Source organism: Pristis pectinata, chromosome 6 (assembly GCF_009764475.1).
Source record: "Pristis pectinata isolate sPriPec2 chromosome 6, sPriPec2.1.pri, whole genome shotgun sequence".
Classification (NCBI taxonomy): domain Eukaryota; kingdom Metazoa; phylum Chordata; class Chondrichthyes; order Rhinopristiformes; family Pristidae; genus Pristis; species Pristis pectinata.
Window position 1 is genome coordinate 63738644 of NC_067410.1, and position 23012 is coordinate 63761655.

The 23012-nt window shown below is 41.8% G+C and overlaps 1 protein-coding gene across 3 annotated transcripts in view; it reads right to left on the reverse strand.

The window, feature by feature from the left end:
* The window catches only part of inpp5d (inositol polyphosphate-5-phosphatase D), a 112718-nt gene that overhangs the window by 18224 nt on the left and 71482 nt on the right, over positions 1 to 23012 (reverse strand). For all 3 annotated transcript variants that reach the window (XM_052017724.1, XM_052017723.1, XM_052017722.1), the window contains 10 exons: positions 19691 to 19799; positions 18574 to 18662; positions 17544 to 17625; positions 15762 to 15851; positions 14440 to 14553; positions 12840 to 12919; positions 10971 to 11058; positions 9531 to 9674; positions 5466 to 5562; positions 2925 to 3044 (listed from right to left, as the gene is read on the reverse strand). In XM_052017724.1, the coding sequence (XP_051873684.1) occupies positions 2925 to 3044; positions 5466 to 5562; positions 9531 to 9674; positions 10971 to 11058; positions 12840 to 12919; positions 14440 to 14553; positions 15762 to 15851; positions 17544 to 17625; positions 18574 to 18662; positions 19691 to 19799 (1013 nt within the window). The remainder of the gene's footprint in view (positions 1 to 2924; positions 3045 to 5465; positions 5563 to 9530; positions 9675 to 10970; positions 11059 to 12839; positions 12920 to 14439; positions 14554 to 15761; positions 15852 to 17543; positions 17626 to 18573; positions 18663 to 19690; positions 19800 to 23012) is intronic.

Here is a 23012-nt window from a genome sequence, read left to right on the forward strand (position 1 = left end):
CCCTGTATTATTAGATGAAGCACTGAGAATTCTTCTAAAGGCATGGTCATCATTCTACATCATAACTATAATTGTGGTCAATTTATTAAATTGAAATTAGATGCCTGAAATGTTGATCCAGTGAAATTTGCATTGATTCTGTTTCATTTGTAATGTAAATTAATTTCTTTACACCTATACTTTGTTGCATTAAAATGAGTGCATTTCATTAATTAAAAAAATCTCTTAAGGTACATTTGCTGAATCTTAACATTTAAAAAAATATAGCAATTTCCAGATAAATGTCAAGTGTCACCTTTAATAAGCTTCCAGGTATCAGATTCACTCTCAAACTGACCTGTTTCATTTTGTCAACTGTTCTAAATTATAAGTTGGTTTGGGAAACAGACATTAAGCAAACCAAATTTTTCCAGCCATTCCTTCATATAGCATGACCCCTCCTGCCATCTGCTGTTCCATCACTGCTTACAGTTCTACTTAGGCAGACCTCTCATTCCTGCTCACATCTCTAGGACTGACTTGGTCCTCAAGGCTGGCCTGATCCCAACTCTAGTCCATCCTGCTTGATTGAGACCTTTCTAATCACTGCCCTAGCCTTTCCTTATGCTTGGTGTTTCCTGGTGTGATTGACGTCTTCTGTGTGCTCTTGGTTGCCTTGCCAGTGCCTTGGTTTTGCCTCTGACTGAAGCCACTGTTTGCCTGGTGTGGTTCCGTGGACACTGAACACGTCAAATATATCAAATTGTGAAAATGAATGTTATAAACCAGTCTCAATCTCAGTGTTACATTGACAGTGATGCAGAGTGAAACATCATTTAAGCATAGCACGTATAAGCATAATATATAGAAATAAAGAGCCTGAGACATAAGTGTATTATAGAAGTACAGCACATATAATATTACAGTACAGGGGAATGAAGAGGCTGAAACAAGTATATACAAACAGGAATGAAATACAATTAAAGGAATGAAGAGTGAACGGTCTGAGATCAAAAAATAATACACAAACATCACATACATATAATATAAAATTGAAAAGCAAAGAACTGCAGATGCTGGAAATCTGAAAGTAAGAACTGAATGGAAGTACTCAGCAGGCCAGATGAAGGTAGAAATGGAGTTAATCTTTCAGGTCAATCACCCTCACCAGAACTGATGAAGGGTCACGAATCTGAGAGGTTAACTCAGTTCCTCTCCCCGCAGATGCTGTTTGACTTGCTAAGTATTTTCGGCATCTGCTGTTCTTGTAATACATGCACATCGAATTACAAAGCATGGAAACAGGAACTGTGGCCCAACTGCTCCATGCAGGTGCTTAAGTTTCACAGGAGCCTCCACTCACTCTACATTAACAACATTATTAATTTCTCCTTCATGAGTTTCTCCAGGTTCCTATGAAATGCATAGATGTTATTTTCCTCAATGTATAGGGAGTTCCATGTTCTCAGGGTGAAGGGGATTCTCCTGAATTCCTTACTGGATTAAATGTTTACTCCCTAATATTCATACAAGGTCTCCACTGAAAGTACTGAATATATAGTAATGGTGAATAAAGCTCTAAGACATAAACATGATATGTGAGCACTGCACATACAAAATAAAAATTAAATATAAATATATGCAAATAGAATATGAAGGGTGATAAATACACATACAGATCAAAGCTGAAACAAGCGTTCAATGATAAATACTGCAGACGATATAAAACTAATTAATATGAGTAAATCACTAAATACAATAACATCTGAGACAATCAAAAGAGTTTGAAGATGGGTCTGTATTAGGACTGAGATATAAATATATAGGGAAACAATAATTTAGAGGTATCGAGCTGTTTTGAGACTAATTAATACAATTATATAAATAAATACATAAATAAATAAATTATACTTGCATATTAAACAAACAGAATAAAATAAACATAAAAGGTATAGAAATAAATTAATTTTGGTCACTAGCCCTAAATGCTGGTTATATTCTCTCCCACTGTGTGGTGCCAGTGAGTCTGATGGAACCAAATACGTAAGAGGTAAGTACAACCAGTGGCCGAGACTCTTCCACATGTAGCACAACTGCCCAGAGTTAAATTTCATCCTCAAGGTGTCCAAGTAACAAAAAACAAAGGGCTTAGTACAGGGACATAATAGATCTAAGATATATCCATCTCCATAGCAGGGCCAGTTTCAAGAAAGAAAACAGATCTAGCCTGGGAAAATCAGAATTAAAACCTGACAAGCAAAATCATCGTTGAACAATGGGCGGCCTTTAAAACAGAGATGCTCCAGCTGCAGTGTGGGTATGTTGCCATGAGAGCGAAGGGTGATAAAGATTTGTACTGCTAAGGGAAGAGTGAAAGGGTAAGCAAGCAGCTGAATTAATCTTGCATAGAGCTGGTATAGACTCACTGGACAGAATGAACTCCTTCTGTGCTATAGCCATTTTGTGATTTTATGATATATTTTATTAAGTATCTACCCCTATGCTTCTTATCACACTATCCTCAGTTCATCTGGAAACTATATTTAGTCACCATCCACAGTGCCATAGAAGGCTGAATAGTTGATGAAAAGCAATTGCACCTCCAAATTGTTTAAGTAAATCCAAGGCAAAATTTTGTCTGCCATTGTAACATTGCCAGAAATGGATTTATGTCACACATCCAGCAAAGTTCCAGAAATTGGAATCATTTGCTTTTGCATACTATGGGTCTATAATGAAGACAGTCTTAGGTTGTGAGTTGTTTTTGTTCAACGCCAACCAGTACTGGCTCATTTTCTAGGTTTGTTTGCATGTAAATGGGACAGAGTATGCAATGAATGTGTTGGGCCTTTCATTCTTTGGATTTGATCCTGATCCAGGGTTCAAAGGTGAAAGGCCCACATCAGCTAATGCCTTTCCTTCTTGTGGGTTCTCAATTATAGTACCTTGAGGGCTTGGCATCATCCTTGGAAGTGATGTCTGGTAGGCATGGCAACGGCACTCGGTCTCGGGCCTTGGCAGCTGCTTCTTCTGCTACTATATTGGAGGAGGTTCTTGTGGCTAACCTGGTTAAATGATGAAAAGGCATATTATTTCCTATCCACACTAATTTGACATCAACTTTGTCCAGTGTCTTTGATGAATATCCCTTAATCAAAATATTCAGCACATTTTTATACCTTGCCTGAACTGGAAGTAGGGGTAGTGTGACAAGATTTCTTCACCAATTTCATTTGCAGATAGGCACAGTGCAGATATCAGAGAATTGCAGTACAGTGTTGCATTAGGAGTGACTGAATGGATCAGACAACAAAAAGTGGTGAGCTGGTAGACTCTGGGTTCAAGCATTACAAAGTATAAGTCTAGGCTGACAATCCACTGCAGTTTTGAGAGGATGCTGTACTGATGGAAGTGCCATCTCTTAGATACAACCTTAGATACACCATAAAAAGCATTCAATCTGGATGCACCATAGCTTGGTATGGCAACTGCTCTGCCCAAGACCCCAAGAAATTGCAGAGAGTTGTGAATGCAGCCCAGCCCATCACAAAAACCAGCATCCCCTCCATTAACTCTGTCTAAACCTGTATAATTAACATTGACTCTTGAACAGACCTCTTATACAATATGGATGAACTCTTCTGCACTTTCTCTGTAACTGTAACACTACATTCTGCATTTTTTTGCCCCTTTTGCAATACCTCAATTTACTTATTTACGGAATGATCTGTCTGGATGGTATGTAAACAAAGCTTTTTACTGAATCCCAGTATGTGTGACAATAACAAACCAATTACCAATTACAAACAAAGGCCCTGTTTGCTCTGTCGGGCAAAATGATAGAACCATGGCAATCTCTCAGAAAAGGCAGAAGTTATTCCTTATCATTGCCAGTATTTATCCCTAAAACAAAATAATTAAAAAAATCCCTGGTTATTATCACATTTTTGTTCCTGGGAGCTTGCTTCGGGCAAACAGACTTTTCCCACAATAGGGACTATAGCTTTGGGAAATCCCAAGTGATTTGGGATTGCGGCTTGCACAATATCAAATGCAATTCTCTATTGGAGTGCTGCTGCCTGCAGCTGTTGCAGAGGTGCCCAGAACCAGAGGGCAGCAGAGAAACGTTAGTGTTCACCAATTAAACTAGCAGTCCTGTGTAGCCTCAGCCAGTCTTTGCAGTTACTGTTGCCACAATCCTGACTGACTAGGTTTTGTGTGTGTGTGTGTGTGTGTGTGTGTGTGTGTGTGTGTGTGTGTGTGTGTGTGTGTGTGTGTGTGTGTGTGTGGGGGGGGGGGGGGGGGGCGGGGGTGGTAGAGAGTCATAGATTTAACAGATGAGTTGCTGTCTTTGTTGACCTTTCTTTGCCATCAATTGCTATTTTCCTTTCTACCATCATATATTCTTGGTGGGTATTGCTCAGAAATATGATCATTTAAGGCGTGAAGGTGGGAATCCCATATTTATCATTGAGAAGATAATCTCTTCAAGGAGTTAGCTTTTTTCTTAATTGCGGTAATATGAGTGTTGAAAGAAGGATGTATTTGTTGTGGGCAAAAAAGTTCTCACGCATAAACTGAAAGTGTCCTTCATGGTTTTCTTCAAAGGAAACGGAGAAACCTCACCAACAGGCCAACCGTGGCAGAACAATTCAACAAAATCTTAAGTATCAACACTGATTGCTGAACAAGGGTGGGCTGAATTTAAGGAGCTCAGATGAATTCATCAGTGTGCTCCCTCCATGCAGACCCCTTTGAAATGTATTGCCCTGAATAGAGTGGGGAAAAGTCAGTATAACCAACTAACCAGGACTTCCTCTGTCTACAAATATGCAGAGAAATTATCATTAGTATAATGGCACTACCACAGCATTCTTTTGGCTCTGCCTGCCTGCTCTACTGAAAAAGGGAGATTGTAAAAACTGCTGAGGTGGGCAGTGGCCTGGTCTGTTGTGACACATGGAGGCTGTTTGATCATCATGTTTCAGCCAGTGGAATATTGTGACATGCAATTGAAACAATAAAGATCTTTAAGTCAAGAAACAAATTCCACTCACACTTCTATTCCCAAGTGCAAATCTCATTACCAAGCACAGCCTTAGCCTCAATGCCAATGCTACATCAAAACTAACTCAATTGCTATCCCAAATCCAATACTACCCAACCTCAATGCCAAATTTACTTCAATCATAATCTCAGCCTAAATGTCAAATCCAACCCTAACTGAACTTGAATCCCAGCCCCAAATCTATTTCAATATGTCCTAACTCCAAACCCCATAGCAGCCATTGCCTGAATCTTAGGCTGACCATAAAATATAGGAGCAGAATTAAGCCATTCGGGCCTTCGAGTCTGCTCTGCTATTCAATCATGGCTGATTTTTTTTCTCAACTCCATTCTCCCGCCTTCTCCCCGCCTCACATCCATCCCAACCTCAATTCAAATCTAAATCAAATGTAATCATATATTAGCTAAATGGATCTTACCTTGCTGACCGTTCCCCGGTCTTTTGAGATTCTGAATAAGTATTTGTTTTGCTTTGTTTAACTGAAGTCATCTCATCTTTTTCCAACTGTATAAAATCTGCAATTAAGAAGCAAATTAAATGAAATACGAACTGAGAGAAAGAAATATAAAAATAAGGTTCATGTTACACCTGTTTAGAGAATGCCGTGCACAATTAAGCCCATGATATTCTAAATGTAACGTTATCCATTAAATCCACACCTATAGAGCATACTGATGACTTGGCATGAAAAGGCATTGCCTATGCAGTACTGAGCCACAGAAAACATTCAATGCATTGCTCTGAAATTATAGAATTCATGCTACAGATCATTCTTAAGTAACCCTTGCTGCACTATAAACAATAGATCGGGGCTCCCTAATCAGTTATACCTTGCAATACTCTGTGCACCAGCTCCTTCATCTTCTTAAACCCCACTCCTTGAAGTATCTGTACCACACAGCTTGGTCTAGGGGTGTTTCCTGGAGTCCCATTGGACTATTGATGGAACTTGGACCTTTTGTTGAGGATCTCATTTACAATGCTATTGAATCAATGTGATTGGTTAACATAAGCAACTGAATTCAGCCTTGGTGTACCCAAACCAATTGGCCTGACTTCTCTGGTATAGAGGAGGGAAAATAAAATTGAAACCTAGCAAAATGTTCTTGCCCTTGAATCAGATCACAGCTGATATACGATTTAATTCCATGTATCTGTCTTTGTCCCATATTGTCCCAGAAATCTATCAATCTCAGATACAGAAATCAACAATTACCCTAGTATCAATAGTCTTTTGCAGAAGGAAGATCTAAATCTCAACCAGCTAATTACTGTAGAAGTGTAGACCACTTCTGAAAGACCTGGCTCTACTTTTAAGACAATGTCACCTAGAACTAGACTCTTCAACCAATGGAAGTATATTTTCTGCATTTACTCTTTCACCTCCACTTGTATTGCCACCAGCTCCAAAGGGGTTACCAGTCTTGTTTTTTGTGGCTCAGCACATCTCGAACCACGCATGGCCAAAGCCGAATATCTGAGACATGCTGGAGGTCAGACACCGGTGTACCTGAATGTCCATTGACTTGCTACTGAGCACAGTGGTGCAACACTGACCTACTGCAGGGAGGGTGAGGACACAGTTTGCATTTGGTCCCTCAGCTGTATACCCTGGAGGACTGGTGTGTGGATGGTGATCCCATTCATCTGCATGATATCACCGATGGTTCAAAAGGTCAGTGCAGGCAACACGTGACAACTTACCTTACATTAATGGTATCACATTTTGACGTGTTTTGATTTATTTTTAAATTTTAAGTATTCATTTTCTAATTATTTAAATCCACCTGAATAGCTTTTAAATGTCTTACCATCAGACACAGTTAAAAATCCTTTGATAGTAATGAATAGGGATGTGGGTGAGGAGGCAGAGCTGTAGGATGCGATAACTGAGCCTCACTTGCTGCTCAGACCCCATTCATCTCATTGGACCCCTGTTGTAGGGACTTAGCTTGAATGGCCTTGCACATCCAGAAGATGGCTGTGCTGTTGGGGACCATGGCAGAGACTCTAGGTGAAGGCTAGGTCCTGGTTGATTTGGCCCAATGCCTTGAAAACTTTGATCATCATACTTTAATATTATTTTCAAGAAAAACAACTACAGTAATGTCACCTTGCAAGTGGAATCCATGTATTATTCTGCTATGTCCACTCTACACTCATTCCAAAGTGAGTAGTGCTGGCAGTATCCCAGCTATAATAAGGCCAAAAGATAATCTTCAAAGCAGGCCTCAACTGTTCCTTTAGAATCTGCTTCAGTATTCAAGGCCTGTGCCATTCACAGCCCAGCACGGAACACACAGATAAAAGCCAGCATCCGTTCCTAGCATACAAAGTACCTGCTTGTGTTTGGAGATCTGTATTTGTAATGCACAAAAATGTTACATTATACAATAATATATCTAAAATACAAAAACAGGGCAGTCAGTACCAGTGCCCACACTATTGATTATGTTCTGCACAAAATGCATTTTGTTTTACTTCATCTTTATTCCTTGATATGTTTATAATGCTTCCACATCTTTTCTACTCACCTCAGTTGCTCCTTTTGATAGTAAACTCTACTCTAATAGCCCTTCGGGTTGTTTCTCCTGAATGATTTACTAGATTTATTAGTGACGATGCTAGATTAGCTCCACTTACTACGGACTGTAAATACGATGCAATTGCCATTTCTGATCATGCACCATTGAGATTATCAATTAAATTACCAGATACATCCTTTGATGTCAGACAATGGCGATTTAACCCTCCGCTATTACAAGACTTAGATTTCGTCCAATTTATTAAAGAACAGATTTCATTTTTCTTTTTAAATAATTTTACTGAAGAAATCTCCAGTGGGATAATATGGGATACATTTAAAGCATACATCCGTGGTCAAATTATTTCATATTCCGCTGGATTGAAAAAACGAACTAATAATGAAACACGTACATTGGCTGACAAGATTAAAGAAATCGATAAAGTATATTCTGTTACTCCTAATCTGGAGCTTTTTAAAAAGAGAACAGAACTCCAAATACAACATAGTTTAATACTAATATCTTCAATTGAAAATCTACTACTTAAAAACAAAAGTCAATTTTATATACATGGTGACAAATCTGGTAAATTACTGGCCAACCAATTGAAAGCTACTATATCTAAACGTCAGATTAATAATATTCGTAAACCAGATGGTACCTACACGATAGATCAAGTTCAAATTAACAAATCCTTTCAAGAATTTTATTCTTCTTTATACCAATCAGAATCCCCTGAGGATCCTACTTTAATACATGAATTTTTAAGAGATTTGAAGATTCCCCAATTATCTTTAAATGAACGCTCTATATTAGATGTTCCCATTTCGGAGGAAGAAATAAAGAAAGTAATATTTTCAATGAATTCGGGTAAAGCACCCGGCCCTGACGGATTTTTTAAATCCTTTTCTGATATTCTTGTTCCTTGGTTAGCCAAAATTTTTAAAGATGCCCTATCAGTGGGTAAACTACCACAATCTTTCTATGAAGGAACTATATCTTTAATTCTTAAAAAGGATAAAGATCCCACTGATTGTGCATCTTATAGACCTATTTCTTTATTAAATGTAGATTCAAAAATATTTTCCAAAATATTGGCCTTTAGATTGGAAAAGGTTCTTCCACAAATTATCTCTGAAGACCAGACAGGATTTATTCAGAATCGTTATCTACATTTTAACATTAAGAGATTAATGAGTATTATATATACCCCTTCATCCCAAATTCCAGAATGTGTTGTTTCACTAGATGCTGAAAAGGCGTTTGACAGAGTCGAATGGGAATGTCTATTCAGTACACTTCAAAAATTCAATTTTAGTCCTAAATTTATATCTGCGATTAAAATGATTTATTATGCACCAATGGCTTCAATACTTACTAATAATCAAAGATCTCTTTTGTTTAGGCTTTTTCGAGGTACTAGACAAGGCTGCCCGTTAAACCCTTTATTATTTGATATTGTTTTAGAACCTTTGGCTATTGCACTTCGGGATTCTTCAAATATATGTGGCATTACTCGCGGATAGTAGATTCATAAGATATCTCTTTACGCAGATGACCTGTTACTTTATATTTCTAATCCAGAGGAATCTATCCCCAAAGTACTATCACTATTAGATCAGTTTAGTGTTTTTTCTGGCTATAGATTAAATTTTAATAAGAGTGAACTTTTACCATTAAATATGCAAACCCCAATTTATAGCCAATTACCTTTTAGATTGGTAACTGACTATTCTATGTATTTAGGTGTTAAAATTACCAAGAGACATAAGGACTTATTTAAAGCTAATCTACTGCCTTTAATTGACCATGTTAAACAATTATTTACTAGCTAATCCACCTTCCCTGCCCCAATCCTGTGATCGCAGGAACTGCAGGGCCGTGAGAAAAGCAGTCTTGGACTCTCCACCTTGCTGTTAACAAAACACCGGTCATGAAAAGAAACAGCAGAAAATTACCATAAGTCTTCTCTCGCTGTTTTCCCTCTGAAATGGTCAGCTTATACGCGCCGCTGAACTTGCCCGTCTCCTCTCCACGGTGCTCCAGGGGGATGTTGAACATTATCTCATTGGAACTGGCTTGCAGAGCAATGCAACCCTCACCTGGGTAACAAAACACAAGGCAAATTCTCAGGGCTAAGCACAATACTAAGAGATAGGGGAATCACTTTGGGGCGATAGGGATAGGGAAATAGCAAGGGAATGGCTCTTTCAAAGGGCTGTGGTAGGCACTGGTCTGCTCAACATTGGTATTTTGGGCCTTTTCTGAGTTCCTGTTTTATGCTGAAGTTCAGATATTGCTCCCTGGGCAGATACAACCTCCTACTGAAAGCCTTTTGTCTCTCTTTCTTCCAGCAGATTATCCTGCTTAAGGTGTCCTCTGTCCATTCTCTGTTCCCAGTTATACTACACTTTAAGGAGAAGCCCCACTAAACTCTTCATCTCTACATACAAGTGTTCTGTGCAGAACTTTTTAAATAAGGACAAAGTCATTCATCTTCTGTCACACTCTGGACTTCAGCAGGTTTCAAGGAAGCACCAAACACCCGCACAACCATACCATCTGCCTGAAGCAACCAACAAGCAACTAATCCACATGTAGTCATGATTCCCCAGTATTGGGTCCTTCCTGTACTAAGTCCAAGTTTAGCCCTGTGAGATTAAGAGAGACTGTTCACTGAGCTCCAGTGTGGCAGTGCTGTTATTAACTCACTGATTGACACCCGTCAGCTAACTCTACCTACTTCTGGTAGACATCAGTGTGTGCACGGGCTATCTCACCAGTTGAACGATTGTCACGACTTGCAGCCAAATGTGCCCAGCCCAGTTCTTCATGGAACCAACTCAGTATCAGTAGCTCCCAAAAGGAGCTGAATTTTGTGACCTTGGTTTGTTAAACAGAAGCACATGGGAGAAAGCTTCCGCCGGAAATGAAGGTTCAAAGTGATGTGTGGCCACATTAGGATAAGATCCTGGTGGGTGCAGATTGCAGACATCCCCAAGTCCACAGTCTCACTGACACACATTGCCCCAGCCTATCAGAAATGTTACCTTTGTCCCCTCCATACCTCCCCCACTCTCACTGCAATTTAAAACCAACTTGTTTTCTTTCTTTCCCACTTCTGACAAGAGGTCTTCGACCTGAAACATTGACTCTTTCTCTTTCCACATATACTGCCTGGCCTGCTGAGTATTTCCAGCATTTACTGTTTTTAGTGAAGATTACAGTGGGAGGGGTTTCAATAGGCCACATTACCTGCCATTGTCAATTTTTCCTACATTCCATGCTGCTCCATTCTGCACAGAAGCAGTGAAGTCTCCACCTGTCATCCCTGGTGTAGGAACTGCTGTAAGAGCCATCACTGCACATTGGACCTGTCCACACACACTCATGCTTACCATACGATTCGTAGCTGTCGGTAGACTTGACACAGATGAGGATGTGTTGGTCCAATAAATACTCTGGGTCAGAGATAATGGGCATTAGCTGTGGTGGGGGGGGGGGGGGGGGGGGGGGAGGGTGATGGGAAAGAAAGAATGTAAATTGCAAGCAATAAGATCCAAGAGACCAGGAGCGATGAACATTTCATATGCTGATCTGTTTCATTTAAACCCTTTATCCCTCTACCTTCAAAGGCATTGACCCCTACTGTGGAAAGACTTCTGGGCATCCAGGCTGAACCATCTTTCCACTGTCAAGCTACAGCTGTTGATCCACTTGTAGCATCAGAACTGCCATCCTAACTGAGACTATCCAATAAACAAGGCCAGACCTTAAACTGGGAACTTAGCGGCCTACAAGAGGATGTACTTACCCAGGATGTTCAGGGAGAAATTCTTCTACCTGAGACTCAACAGGCTCATTCTGTGAGAAATCTAAGCTTCAGAAAGGGAACTTGCACTACATTCTGCTGCAGACACAGCTTCAACCTCACTGTAGGGTGAAGGCCACAATGCCAGGCTCTCATGCTCTGTGTTACTATTTGCTGGCTTCTAGACTAAGTGTGATCGGCAACTTGTGACATCATTCTATCGATGTCTGTGTCTTAATTACATACCTGAAGGACAGGACAGATCCTAATATCATGAGCTGGATCTTCACAACCCAAATAACATTCATTTACACTTATGCTGTGGCCTACTTTCAGCCTTGCTGCTCTTCATTATTCACCTTGAGCACTTACAAAATCAGCCCTTGATTCTCACAGAGCTTGAATGTGGTTCTTTAACAAATGCATTTTGAAAGTATAAATACATTACTTGCATTGTAGTCCTTTATTTGTAGTTGTCTAGATGCGGAGATGGCACTTGAAGATCCACTATTTTCAGATGAAGTGCTGCCTCACTGTTCACGGCAGTGATTCAGACCTGCACCTGAACCATTGACCTTGTTTAATGGTAGTGCAATCTTTCCCATTTCAACCACAGTGAGAACAAACCAAGAGATTCAATAATCACACACTTAAATCACAACATTAATTAGCAGGTCTAAAAAAGCATAGAGTTCTGGTTTAGTTGGCAGAATAAGGGTTAATCCTTGCCTAACTAAAATAAATTCCTGCTTATGTAGTGGGGAATGAATTAGTTCCTGCAAATGTATAAACACAGTTTAATTCAGTGGGCTAAGGATCAATCGCTGTGTAATTACCTGTTTATAAGTAGGCTTTGGGTTATTTCCTTACAAACCACCACCAGGAAGTCATTTGTATTTATAATTATTACAACTGCCTTGACCAGCACTTACTGAATTCCTTCAGGAAGGCTAGTAATATTGCCAAGGATACCTGCCACCCTGGCCTTTTCCTTTTCTCTCTTCTACCTTCTGGGAGAAGGTACAGGAGTTTGAAAACCCGGGCATCCAGATTTAAGAACAGCTTCTTCCCTTCTGTTATCAGGTTCCAGAACCAACCACCTCTTTCACATCCCCTTCCCGGTGGTGCTGCCATGTTCTCATATTCCTAACTCTCAGTTATTCCGCTGTTCTCATTTTAATATTCCTTTTGCACTACTTCAGTTTGCACTACTATCTTTGTACCATTCTGCTGTTTTGCACTTTATGTATGTATTGTTGTATTTATTATTATCATGTATACTGTTTACTTTGCGAGCTTCATGTGAACAAGGAGGTTCATTGCACCCTAGTGTATATGACATAAATTAATCTACTGCAAAACAATTGAACTGATTTCTTTGGAAAAATGACATGCTGTCATCCTAAACTCAGCCAATGATAATGAGGAATCAGAAGGTCAGTTTAATCCAGGTTACCTCAGGGAGAGTATTCCATATGACAGTCAGGTTTTCATCCCTCGACTCCTGATTCTCACCTTCGGCACTCTTCACTGGATCTAGAAGGAGCACAAGGTCAGTATAGATTCTTCCCAAAGGCAGAGTGAAGTTAATGCAAAAAGCTGGATACTTTTCCAGAGCCTCAATGACCAGACCCAGTGAATGGTAAAAGGCAGACCACTCACCTACTAAAACATGAAGGCAGTAGTCACCTGTCATTCACAGGTATATTGGTAATATCTTTGCTATTGGACTTACTACAACACAGAAAAGGCCATTCAGCCCATCAGGATCATGCCAGATACCAAAAGAGCAACCCCATCAATAATAGTTTTCTTCTCCTTATTTCTCTGTAGCACTGCAACATTATTCTCACATATTTATCCATCAAACCCCCTTCTTTTGCCATTTATCTACACTAAGTGGTAACTTAGTGAAGACAATTAACCTACCAGCACATACTTGGGATGTGGGGAAAAACTGGAGCACCATAGGGTCATAGGGAGAATGTGGAAACTCCATATCGACTGTACCCGAGATCAGGATTGAACCGGGGTAGCTGTAACTATGAGGCAGCAGAAGTAACTGCTGTATCACCATGCCACTTCCCTGGAGAGCTAGATGGCAGGGGAGACAAATGACTACAGTGGTGGGTGTGGAAGAGTGTCACGGGCACATTGAAATTTTAATACTCAAGAAAATCTCATGGAGTTATTTAAATTTCTTTTGGAAAGAGCCATTTTTATGGGGCCCCTAGCAGCAATGTATTGGGCAGATGGACAACAGAACAGCCCTTACAGACACACACACACACACACACACACACACACACACACACACACACACACACACATGTATGCACGCATACACACACATATGCACGCATGCACACACTCACACACAAGCGCGCTTTGTCTCTTGGGTGGACTGGTTTTGAATTGGGGTCATTAAGGGACATCAAGGAAAGGGGCAGCATTGAAACTTGGACCCAAGGATGGACTGGGCTCTGGATTTCAATCATGTGATCTGGTGAAAGGGAACACCAATCAAGATACTTAAGCATGGCCTCCCTGCCAAGCATCCCACATTGGACTGGTCTCCATTAACCTGCACTGAAGCAAACCTCAGCTTGCTTTGGTATAAGTGGCCTGTAGTCTTCATGGACTCTGAGTGCACAATTGAACATTGGGCAAGTGATGTCAATGCATGACAACGCTGGACTCAGAACAAGTTTCCCAAACTGTTTGACCTAAAAACAATGGAGCTGCTTACATCGAGATTTCACATTGAACACTGTTGCTTAATGCACAGACATGTTGCGCTATGTAAAGAATTTCCAGCCATCAGCTCCTTCAACTGCAACTTTTGAGATTAAATTCACATTGCAAATTGGCAAATGTTTGAAAATGCAGGACAAAACAGACACACAATGTTAAGAGGAATATACAGCATCCTCATGCAAACATGCAATCACAAAATGTTGCTGGGCACTTGTATACTTGACCGCATGTGGGAAACAGTACAATCTGTGAAACAATGTTGGGTTTGGGTGAAGTCCTGTCACAGCGAGTATTCTTACTTTCTAAGCAGCTGGAGTGGAATTCAATGAAGAACTTTGTCTTGGATTTAGTTTTCAATGTGGCTTCACAGTTGACAAAATTGATCGTGGCTGCAGAGTCAGCATTGTTGGGGTCTGAGGAGTCAAGGTGACAGATTAGTGTGGTATCAGTCATTAACATCTCTATGAACCTCAGTGTCTCCACACACCGCTCTCTCATTACTCTGGGATTGCAGTTTTCCTTCCTAGGTTGAAAGAGGCAGAGCAATAATGGAAGCCTTTTTATCTCTCAACTCTCCCCCCATTAGCCCACCCTCCACTGTATCCCCACACTCTGTCCTGGGCCATCTATCTCCTGATAGCTCTAATTCTTGCTAAGGAAGCATGAGCTTCCTTTCCATACTTCTTCCACGAGCTGCTTTTCATATGAAAGATTCTTATTTTAAAATTACGACATTTAGTTCTCTGGTCCCGTTGTCTTCTCACCATCCGCCAGAGACCTTGAGCCGGGAAGCAGTGATGCCATGCTTGATATGTTGGACCTTTTGAGGGTCAGGACGTGGATCAGCAGAAGCCTTGGATGATTAGGCATGAAACTTAATTTTTGATTCCTTCACAAGGTTGATTTGAGGCTTGTTTGTCTGGGCTTTCCCCTATACTGGGCAGCGCTGCTTTCCTCCTCCAGCTGCCATCAGATCCCCCGCAGCCTCCCTCAGATCCTCCTCCAGCCGCCCTCAGATCCCCCCACAGCCGCCCTCAGATCCTTCCCCCCCCCCCCCCCCCAGCCGCCCTCAGATCCTCCCCCCAGCCACCATCAGATCCTGCCTGTAGCCTTTGCTGTCAAATTCCCTCACCTGCATCCTGCATAGAAGTCATGGAGTGGACCAGACTGGGATCGAGCTGATCAGCAAGGGTCAAGACCACTGTGGCCTCTGCTGGTTTGTGGTTAGCAAAATATAAAGCATAAGAGTAGTGGGATTAGACCATTCTCAAGCCTGCTCCATCACCCAACAAGGTCATATGGGAATAGCTCAGGTAAATATTGGTGAGATCTCCAACATCAACATTTTCTGACCTATTCCCATGTACTTTGATCCCTTTAATATCCAGAAATCTATCTGTCTTTTGAATGCAATCAATAACTGATCCTCCACAATCCTCCTGGACTGAGAATTCCAAACATTCTGCACCCTCTGAAGTAATTTCTCCTCATCTCAGGCCTAACTGGCTGACCAGTTATTTTGTTTCACACTAGACAGGTGTCTCAGTTCTGTTGAGCTTTGGCACTGAACATACCTTGGTGGCCCTTCAAGGATAAGTGAGTTACCTCAGCAGCTACTAACCAGTTTTAGAAACGAACTGAGTCGACACGCCCACCTCAAAGGTTGCAAACACTGGTGAATGGTCGCTGGTGACGATATCTGTGGTGCACCCTGTGATTGAAAGCCAACAGTTTGTCACACTAACTACACAGTGTACATGTTAAAATAACAGTAGGACCTGAGGCCCTAAGAATTACTTTGTGAAACTCTGGAAAACAGTACTGTACAATTGAAAATCAACTTAATCTGAAGTAGAGCAAAATTGCATCAATTTCCAGATCTCTCAGTGACTGGCAGAAAAATTGACCTCTGATTTTCCAGCAAGATTTTCATTGGATCCAGCAATAACGTTCATCAAAAACTCAGTCAGGTGGATAGATGCACTCAATCATTGACAGCTCTTCCCATCAGAGGACATCTATAAGAGGTAATGTCTCAGGAAGGCGACATCCATCATTAAGTACCCCCACCATCTGGGCCATGACCTCTTCTCGATGCTGCCATCGGGCAGGAGGTACAGGAGCCTGAAGATCCACACCTCAAGGTTCAACAACAGCTTCTTCCCCACTGCCATCAGGTTCTTGAACTGACCTGAAAAACCCTAATTCTACCTCGGACGATATTTCCCTCAACCTGCACTAATGTCGTCATGTTTACTTTTGTTTATTTTGTTGTGCAAATTGTGTATAATTTATGTTTATGTAATTCATGTTTGTATATTTGTAATGTACTGTGCTGCTGCTGCAAAAAGCTAATTTTCATGGCATTTATACCCTGGGCATGTATGGTCATGACAATTTACTTGAACAATACACTCCTCCTTCTGGTGGGGACCCTTTGGTTCATATCTCCTCACCGACCTGCAGCAGGGTTTGCTCCTTGTTTTGCTGGCCAAATTTCTGGCAAAAGGAAGAGATGTCATGCATGTTGGTCATGCTATTATGTGTGCAAATGACACTCTGAAGTATTGGAGGTGCTAACATGAATTGCACTTGGAGCTGCACCATCTAATTTTGACGTGGGTGGGATTTCAATGGGCAATGGTTACTATCACATTAAAACATATGTAAAATAGCTTTCATGCATGATTTGAACAGAAAATGGGTGCAAATAGGTGGAATTTCTCACTAGAACTGACGGGATTCAGGATCATTCCAAATTCCACATTATAAGTAAATGGTCTTATTAAGGTACAACTATCATCTTGGGATGGAGGTGAATTCATTGAAAGTACCAGGGTACCAGAGATACATGAACTCCTGCTCTCCCTGTGCACATGTAAAATGTAATGATGTGACTATTGTGGGGTTGTGTGCAAACAGTTGCATGTTTGAGCCTGTGTGCAGGTCCTTTCACATTGGGGCTAGCAGGCAGGGGTGTGACAAGTCAGCAGGGCTGCCACTATGCCAGATTTTCTTGTTTACTATGTGTTATGTACTCACTGATCTGCCAGATGAATAAAGGGACCTTTTCAGGGTGGCATGATAGCATAACACTATTACAGCACCAGCAACCTGAGTTCAATTCTGGCCACTGTCTGTAAGGAGTTTGTACGTTTCCTCTGTGTCTGTGTGGGTTTCCTCCGGGTGCCCCGGTTTCCTCTCACATTCCAGAAAAAAATATACAGGTTAGGAGCTGTGAACATGCTATGTTGGCACATTCTCAGTAATGCAAAAAAAAAATGCATTTCACTGTGTGTTTCGATGTACATGTGGCTAATAAATAAATAGATCTTATATATCTTATCATGAGCCATGTTAAATGCGAGCAGTTTCAGGTCAAACAGAAATAAAACTTCCTTACCATATGACTGGCACATAACATGAACATTGGGGTAGCTTTTCCACAGCACCCGATCACACCAGGATGGCAGGTTATACTTCAGCTGGGGACAGAGTAAATGGTTACCAAATGCCAGGACCAAATGCCAATGCACTTCCCCCAAATCAACTTACTCAAACCCAATGTACAGGTGATTTTCCCCCAATACCACAATCTGTTAGATCTCTTCAACACCCTCCACTGGCAGCTGCTCCCAGGAACTTGCTTCTACCATTCTCTGAAATAATGGGGGACGCAGGTTTGGGAAAAGACTTGTGACGAGGCTGATTTAGGGGAACCAATAACTTGCTACATGGGGACACCAGAGACTGCAGGTGCCAGAATCTGGCGCAACAAACAATCTGCTGGAGGAACTCAGTGGGTCAAGCAGCATCTGTGGGGAGAAAGGAATTGACGTTTTGGGTCGAAACCCTGCATCAGGACTGACAGTGGAGAGGGGAGGCAGCCAATATAAATAGGAGAGGGGGAATGGTGAGACAGAGGCTCAAGGAGATTGGTGGACTGAGGAGGGTTGAAGGATGACGGGCAGATCAAGCCAGGTAGGGGAGGGAGAGACGTGGAGTTGGGAGACAGAGGCAGGTGAATGGTAGATAGAGGCGGACAAAACAAAATAGGAGGAAGGCCAATGGAACCAGGTGGGGGAGGGAAAGGTGAAGGTGGAGACAGGAAGGAGGGTGATAAGCTACCAGTGCTGGAATCTGATAAATAAGGAAGGTGATAATGGGAACCATTAGGGGAGAGGTGAAAGGCAGATGGAACTTGTTGAGACAGCGTGAAGGAAGCTTTATTCTGTGACTAGTCCATGCTTAGTCTGCGCTGAGGGAGTTTGATGGGACAGTGTAAAAGATGCATTACCCTGCATCAGACCCATGCTTTAACTGTCCTGAAATGGAGGGTGCTCCGCTGTCAACAACGACATCCCATATTCTAGTCGGCTCAAAAATCAGTGGCAAAAGCAAACTGGAGAAGGAGCAACATTTCTGACACTCACTCCCGTGGCCTTCTGCTTGATGTAGTTGTATGTGTCTCTGCTGTCACGTTCATAGCGATAGGTTGGAGGGAAAGTGATCTCCTCTTCCTCTGCAACGTGAAAAATGCAAGCAATTTAGTTCCATGTTCCCCACCATTCCCTAACAAACAACATACCTTACCATAACAATGAAACTTTAATTGCAGGCACGCAGCAGCCAATCCTGAGCCTAATTAATTCTAATTTCTGTAATCAACCCATCAATATTATTGTTTCTATAATGAGCGCATACAGCGCTGAAATGGAATTATTCCAGTAACATGAATCATGAAGCGAATTCCTTGATTCAAAGGATTGGTCCCTGATACCCATAATGAATTGCCTGAAAGTGCTGTCTATTATGTTTATTTCTTTTCTGTATACAGCCTTTTAAAATTCTAGTTGTTTGAATATTTATTAATTGTTAAAAGGCATTACAGATTCTGTTTTGACTATTGTTTCCAACAGCGCATTTAACCCCAATAACCCACTGCATGAAAAGTCCACCTAAACTCTCCTTGTTCTGTTATCATGCTCTCTGGTCAGTGACTTAGAGGCCCATGGACATTTCCCTTTTACTTCATCAAAACCTTCCCTCATTCTGAATATCTCTCACGGACCTGCCTACTTTCTCACACCAAGTGAAACGGTCCCAGTTCCTCAAGTCACACCTCATACCCAAGGCTCCCTCATCTCAGTGAACCTCTTCAACAATCTGTGTAGCCTTGAGGTTCCTCTGAATATAGAGTGCCCAACTGTGCACAGTATTCTCACCGCAGATGAACAATGAACTTGCAGTCCTGGGTTTCCTGCTGCATTCTATTGAATGGCAGAATGAAACCTGCTGTAGTTTTACCATTTCGTGTTTACGTTTCCAAAATGTGTCACCACCCGTTTCTCCACATTAAGTTTCTGACACCCTGCTACAGTAGCCCAGTTTACACAAAGTCTGAGCTGGTGTACATGATAGAATGGCCTTGTACATGCAAGAGCACCAGAGTGAGGTAGCAGAGAAAATCGTTGTCTGAGCTTCCATGGAAGGAGTGGACAAGCCCATGTCTTCGCCCACCCCACCTCATCCCTTGCAACATGTTCTTACGGAACTGGAGGAAAATCTTCTTGTCGTTCTTCTCGATGGTCAGTTGGTCCTTGGCCAACAGTTCCTGGTACTGCTGCTGCTTGATTTTCTCCACAATATTCTCAGCTTCCTGCTCAAAATCAAGGGAGATTCAATCAAAATGGCACCCTGCACCGATAAGTCCTAGTCTAGAAATTGTTTTAACATCTGGCATTAAAACATGCAAGTGAGTCACTCCAATGATGTTTGTGAAAATCCGTTCAATTGCGAGATTGCCAGAACATTGCTGTCAGGCTTACCTGAGCAATGCAGTGCTGTGTTAGTTTCAGTGCTGCCTTCCCTAACATCTACTGCAAGTTCTTGCAGCTGCCAGCATTTAGCCTCACACCTGTGATTTTTGCCACATTTGCAATATATACAGCACTCTTCTAGGTACAGGAGAGAGTTGCTACTGTGAGTGAGTGGGTTGGGACAGGGTCAGAGGGATTTGGAAGACTGGTGAAGAACACCCACAGGATGCATTGTTGTGCAAGGGAGTCACAGACACCCTCCGGGGTTACAGCTTGGATCAGTTGGCATGAGGTTGCCAGGAAGATTGTTAACTGCACTCCTGGCCTCGCAATGAACATCTTCAGTTTGGGGAAGCATGTAATGCAGACGATCTCCCTGTGTGCTCTGCCTGCTCCTCTGGCATGAAGGAAAAGTTGACCAGACTCCTCTCCTTGAGTATATTGCATGGGTGCTTGAAGGTGTTTTTTTTAATTGAATGAGTCTATCGGAGATGTGTTGGTTTGGATAGGAAACCACTGTTTGCCATTAGAACTGCGTTGTACAGTGAGTCACACACTGTCCTTTCACACTCTGGGACTGGGTGGTACTGTGGGTCACACGCTGTCCTTTCACATGCTGGGACTGAAAAAGACACAAAAAGAGCTTGCAAAGCTGCAGTGAGTGTGTGTGTGGTGGGGGGAGGGGAGAAGGTGTGAAGTCAGTGACAATAAACCTGATTCTGGTCAATGAGAGAATGGGAGCAGTTAGAGAGGTCATAGACAGAACCTAAAAGAATGAGGAAGCACAGATGAAAATTGTGCTGGAGATGAATTCTGTCTGTTGCAATATTGATGACATCTTGGGGAGAGTTTTACACCAGAGAATAGGTGCAAAGCCAAATCCTGTTGAAAAGTCAGAGGTCACATTTTCTGACCACACTAGAACACCCAGCTATGCCAATGTTGCTCCAGTCTGGGATAAGCCAATCTTCCATTGCAAAGCACCAGATTTTTTTCGAATTGTGCATGAATGTTTGTGGCCTTCATCTTTGTAAGGTATAATTTTAATATTGTTAAATTCAGTAAAAAAATAACTTTAATGTTCTTTAAAGTACACAAAATACATCAAATGTTTAATTTGTTAACCCAAGTGTCTCATTATCACAAGTTCAAAATGTCCACCAAACTGTTCACTTTGATGCACCGTACCTTGACAAAATATTACATCCTAGCAACCCAGTGCCCAATAAACAACCCAGTGTTACCAATTCAGGGTTCCAAGTTCAATTCCCACCATGGCAGTTGTGGAATTTACATACAGGTAATAATTTGGAATCAACATGGACCCACAACAAGTGATTAGAAATAACAACCACAAGAAGTAATGGATTGTCGTAAAAGCCCACTTGGTTCACTAATGCCCTTCAAGTGAAGGAAATCTGTCCACACCTACCTGATTTGCCTCTTTGACACTCCAGACCCACCCCATGAAGTTGAGTCTGTATTGATCAAGCAAGTCATGCAGCTGTATCATTATTGCCACGGCATGGTAGTGCAGCGGTTAGCGTTACGCTATTACTGCGCCAGCGACCCGGGTTCAATTCCTGCCGCTGTATGTAAGGAGTTTGTACATTCTCCCCGTGTGTCTGCGTGGCTTTCCTCCGGGTGCTCCAATTTCCTCCCACATTCCAAAGACGTATGGGTTAGGAATTTGTGGGCATGCTATGTCGGCACCGGAAGAGTGGTGGCACTTGCGGGCTGCCCCCCAGCACACTCTCAGTAACACAAAAAGATGTATTTCACTGTGTGTTTCAATGTATATGTGACTAGTAAATACATATCTTAACAAACAGAGCAAGAATAATTCCATATTGAATGACATTGGTGGATTACTTTCACTGGAAAGACTGCAGCAGGTCAAGAGGTGGTTCATCATCACCTTCTCAATGGCAGTTAGGGATGGGTGATAAATGCTAGTTTTGGCAGTGATGAACAGATCGCAAAAAATAAATAGGTAAAGTTTCAGCAGGTGCCCCGGCCACAGGAGCCCATTGTGGAACATACAGTTACTGAAGCTGCCTGCAGTTACTTTACTTTTCCCCCATATGCTTCCATTGGACAACATACCATCTACCATCCAAGAGGACAGGTACCTGCTTCAAGGTCCAGGAGCTCTTTGCTCCTGGGACATATCCCGTACTCTTTTTAGTGTCAGCTCAGTAAGGCGATGAGGCACTTGTGTAAGGGGTGTGGGATTCAAATCCCACGCTGTTCCACAAAACATGGATGCTCATCATCCTGTCTCACCTTGCCTTCCTTGGAAGTTCCACACCATAGGGTTCCCAGCTAAAATGTCTGTTCCATCCTTGGTCAAAATATAATCTTCTGGCTTCACTTTAGCTCATCACAGAACTGTTGTCCATTGTAGCATCAGAGGAATTTCCCAGCAGGTCGAATTCTTGCAGAACTTTTAGTTGGCTAGACCCGTTTTGTCTATGTCCCTCCTTATTCTCTTGCATGGCCAAAGCTGGCAGTACCAACCTGAAGTTCACAGTTCCAACTGGGGATTCTAGTCACATCTCCCCTTTCAGAAATGAAAGGGTGTCAGTTGAGGTCTATGATATATGAGGGTTTATACTCTTTAGTGTTTATATGCTCCTTCACACCATCGAGTGATCTCATTTTTCAGAGATGGATAGACAGGGTCAATACCCAGGTGGTTTTTTCCACCAGCCAGAGAGGTAACAAGGAAGGAGGTGTAAGGAGCCAGCTAGTTAGAAGAGATGAAGAGAAATTTCTTTACTCAGCAGGTTGAGGATCTTTGCAATTCTTCTCCTTGGGGTTCTGGAATGCTAAGTATAATCAAGGCTAAGATCAACAGAGTTTTGGACATCAGGGAAAGGAAGGACATGGGGATTGGGGGCAGGAAAGTGGATAAGACATCAGATCAGTTGCAATGTTATTGAATTTTGGTGCAGACTTTGGGGAGAGGGTTGTTGGGGTTCATATGGATTATACCTGCTTCTGTTTCTTACAAAAATATTCAGTACCTTTGTAAAATGGTTAATTTACAA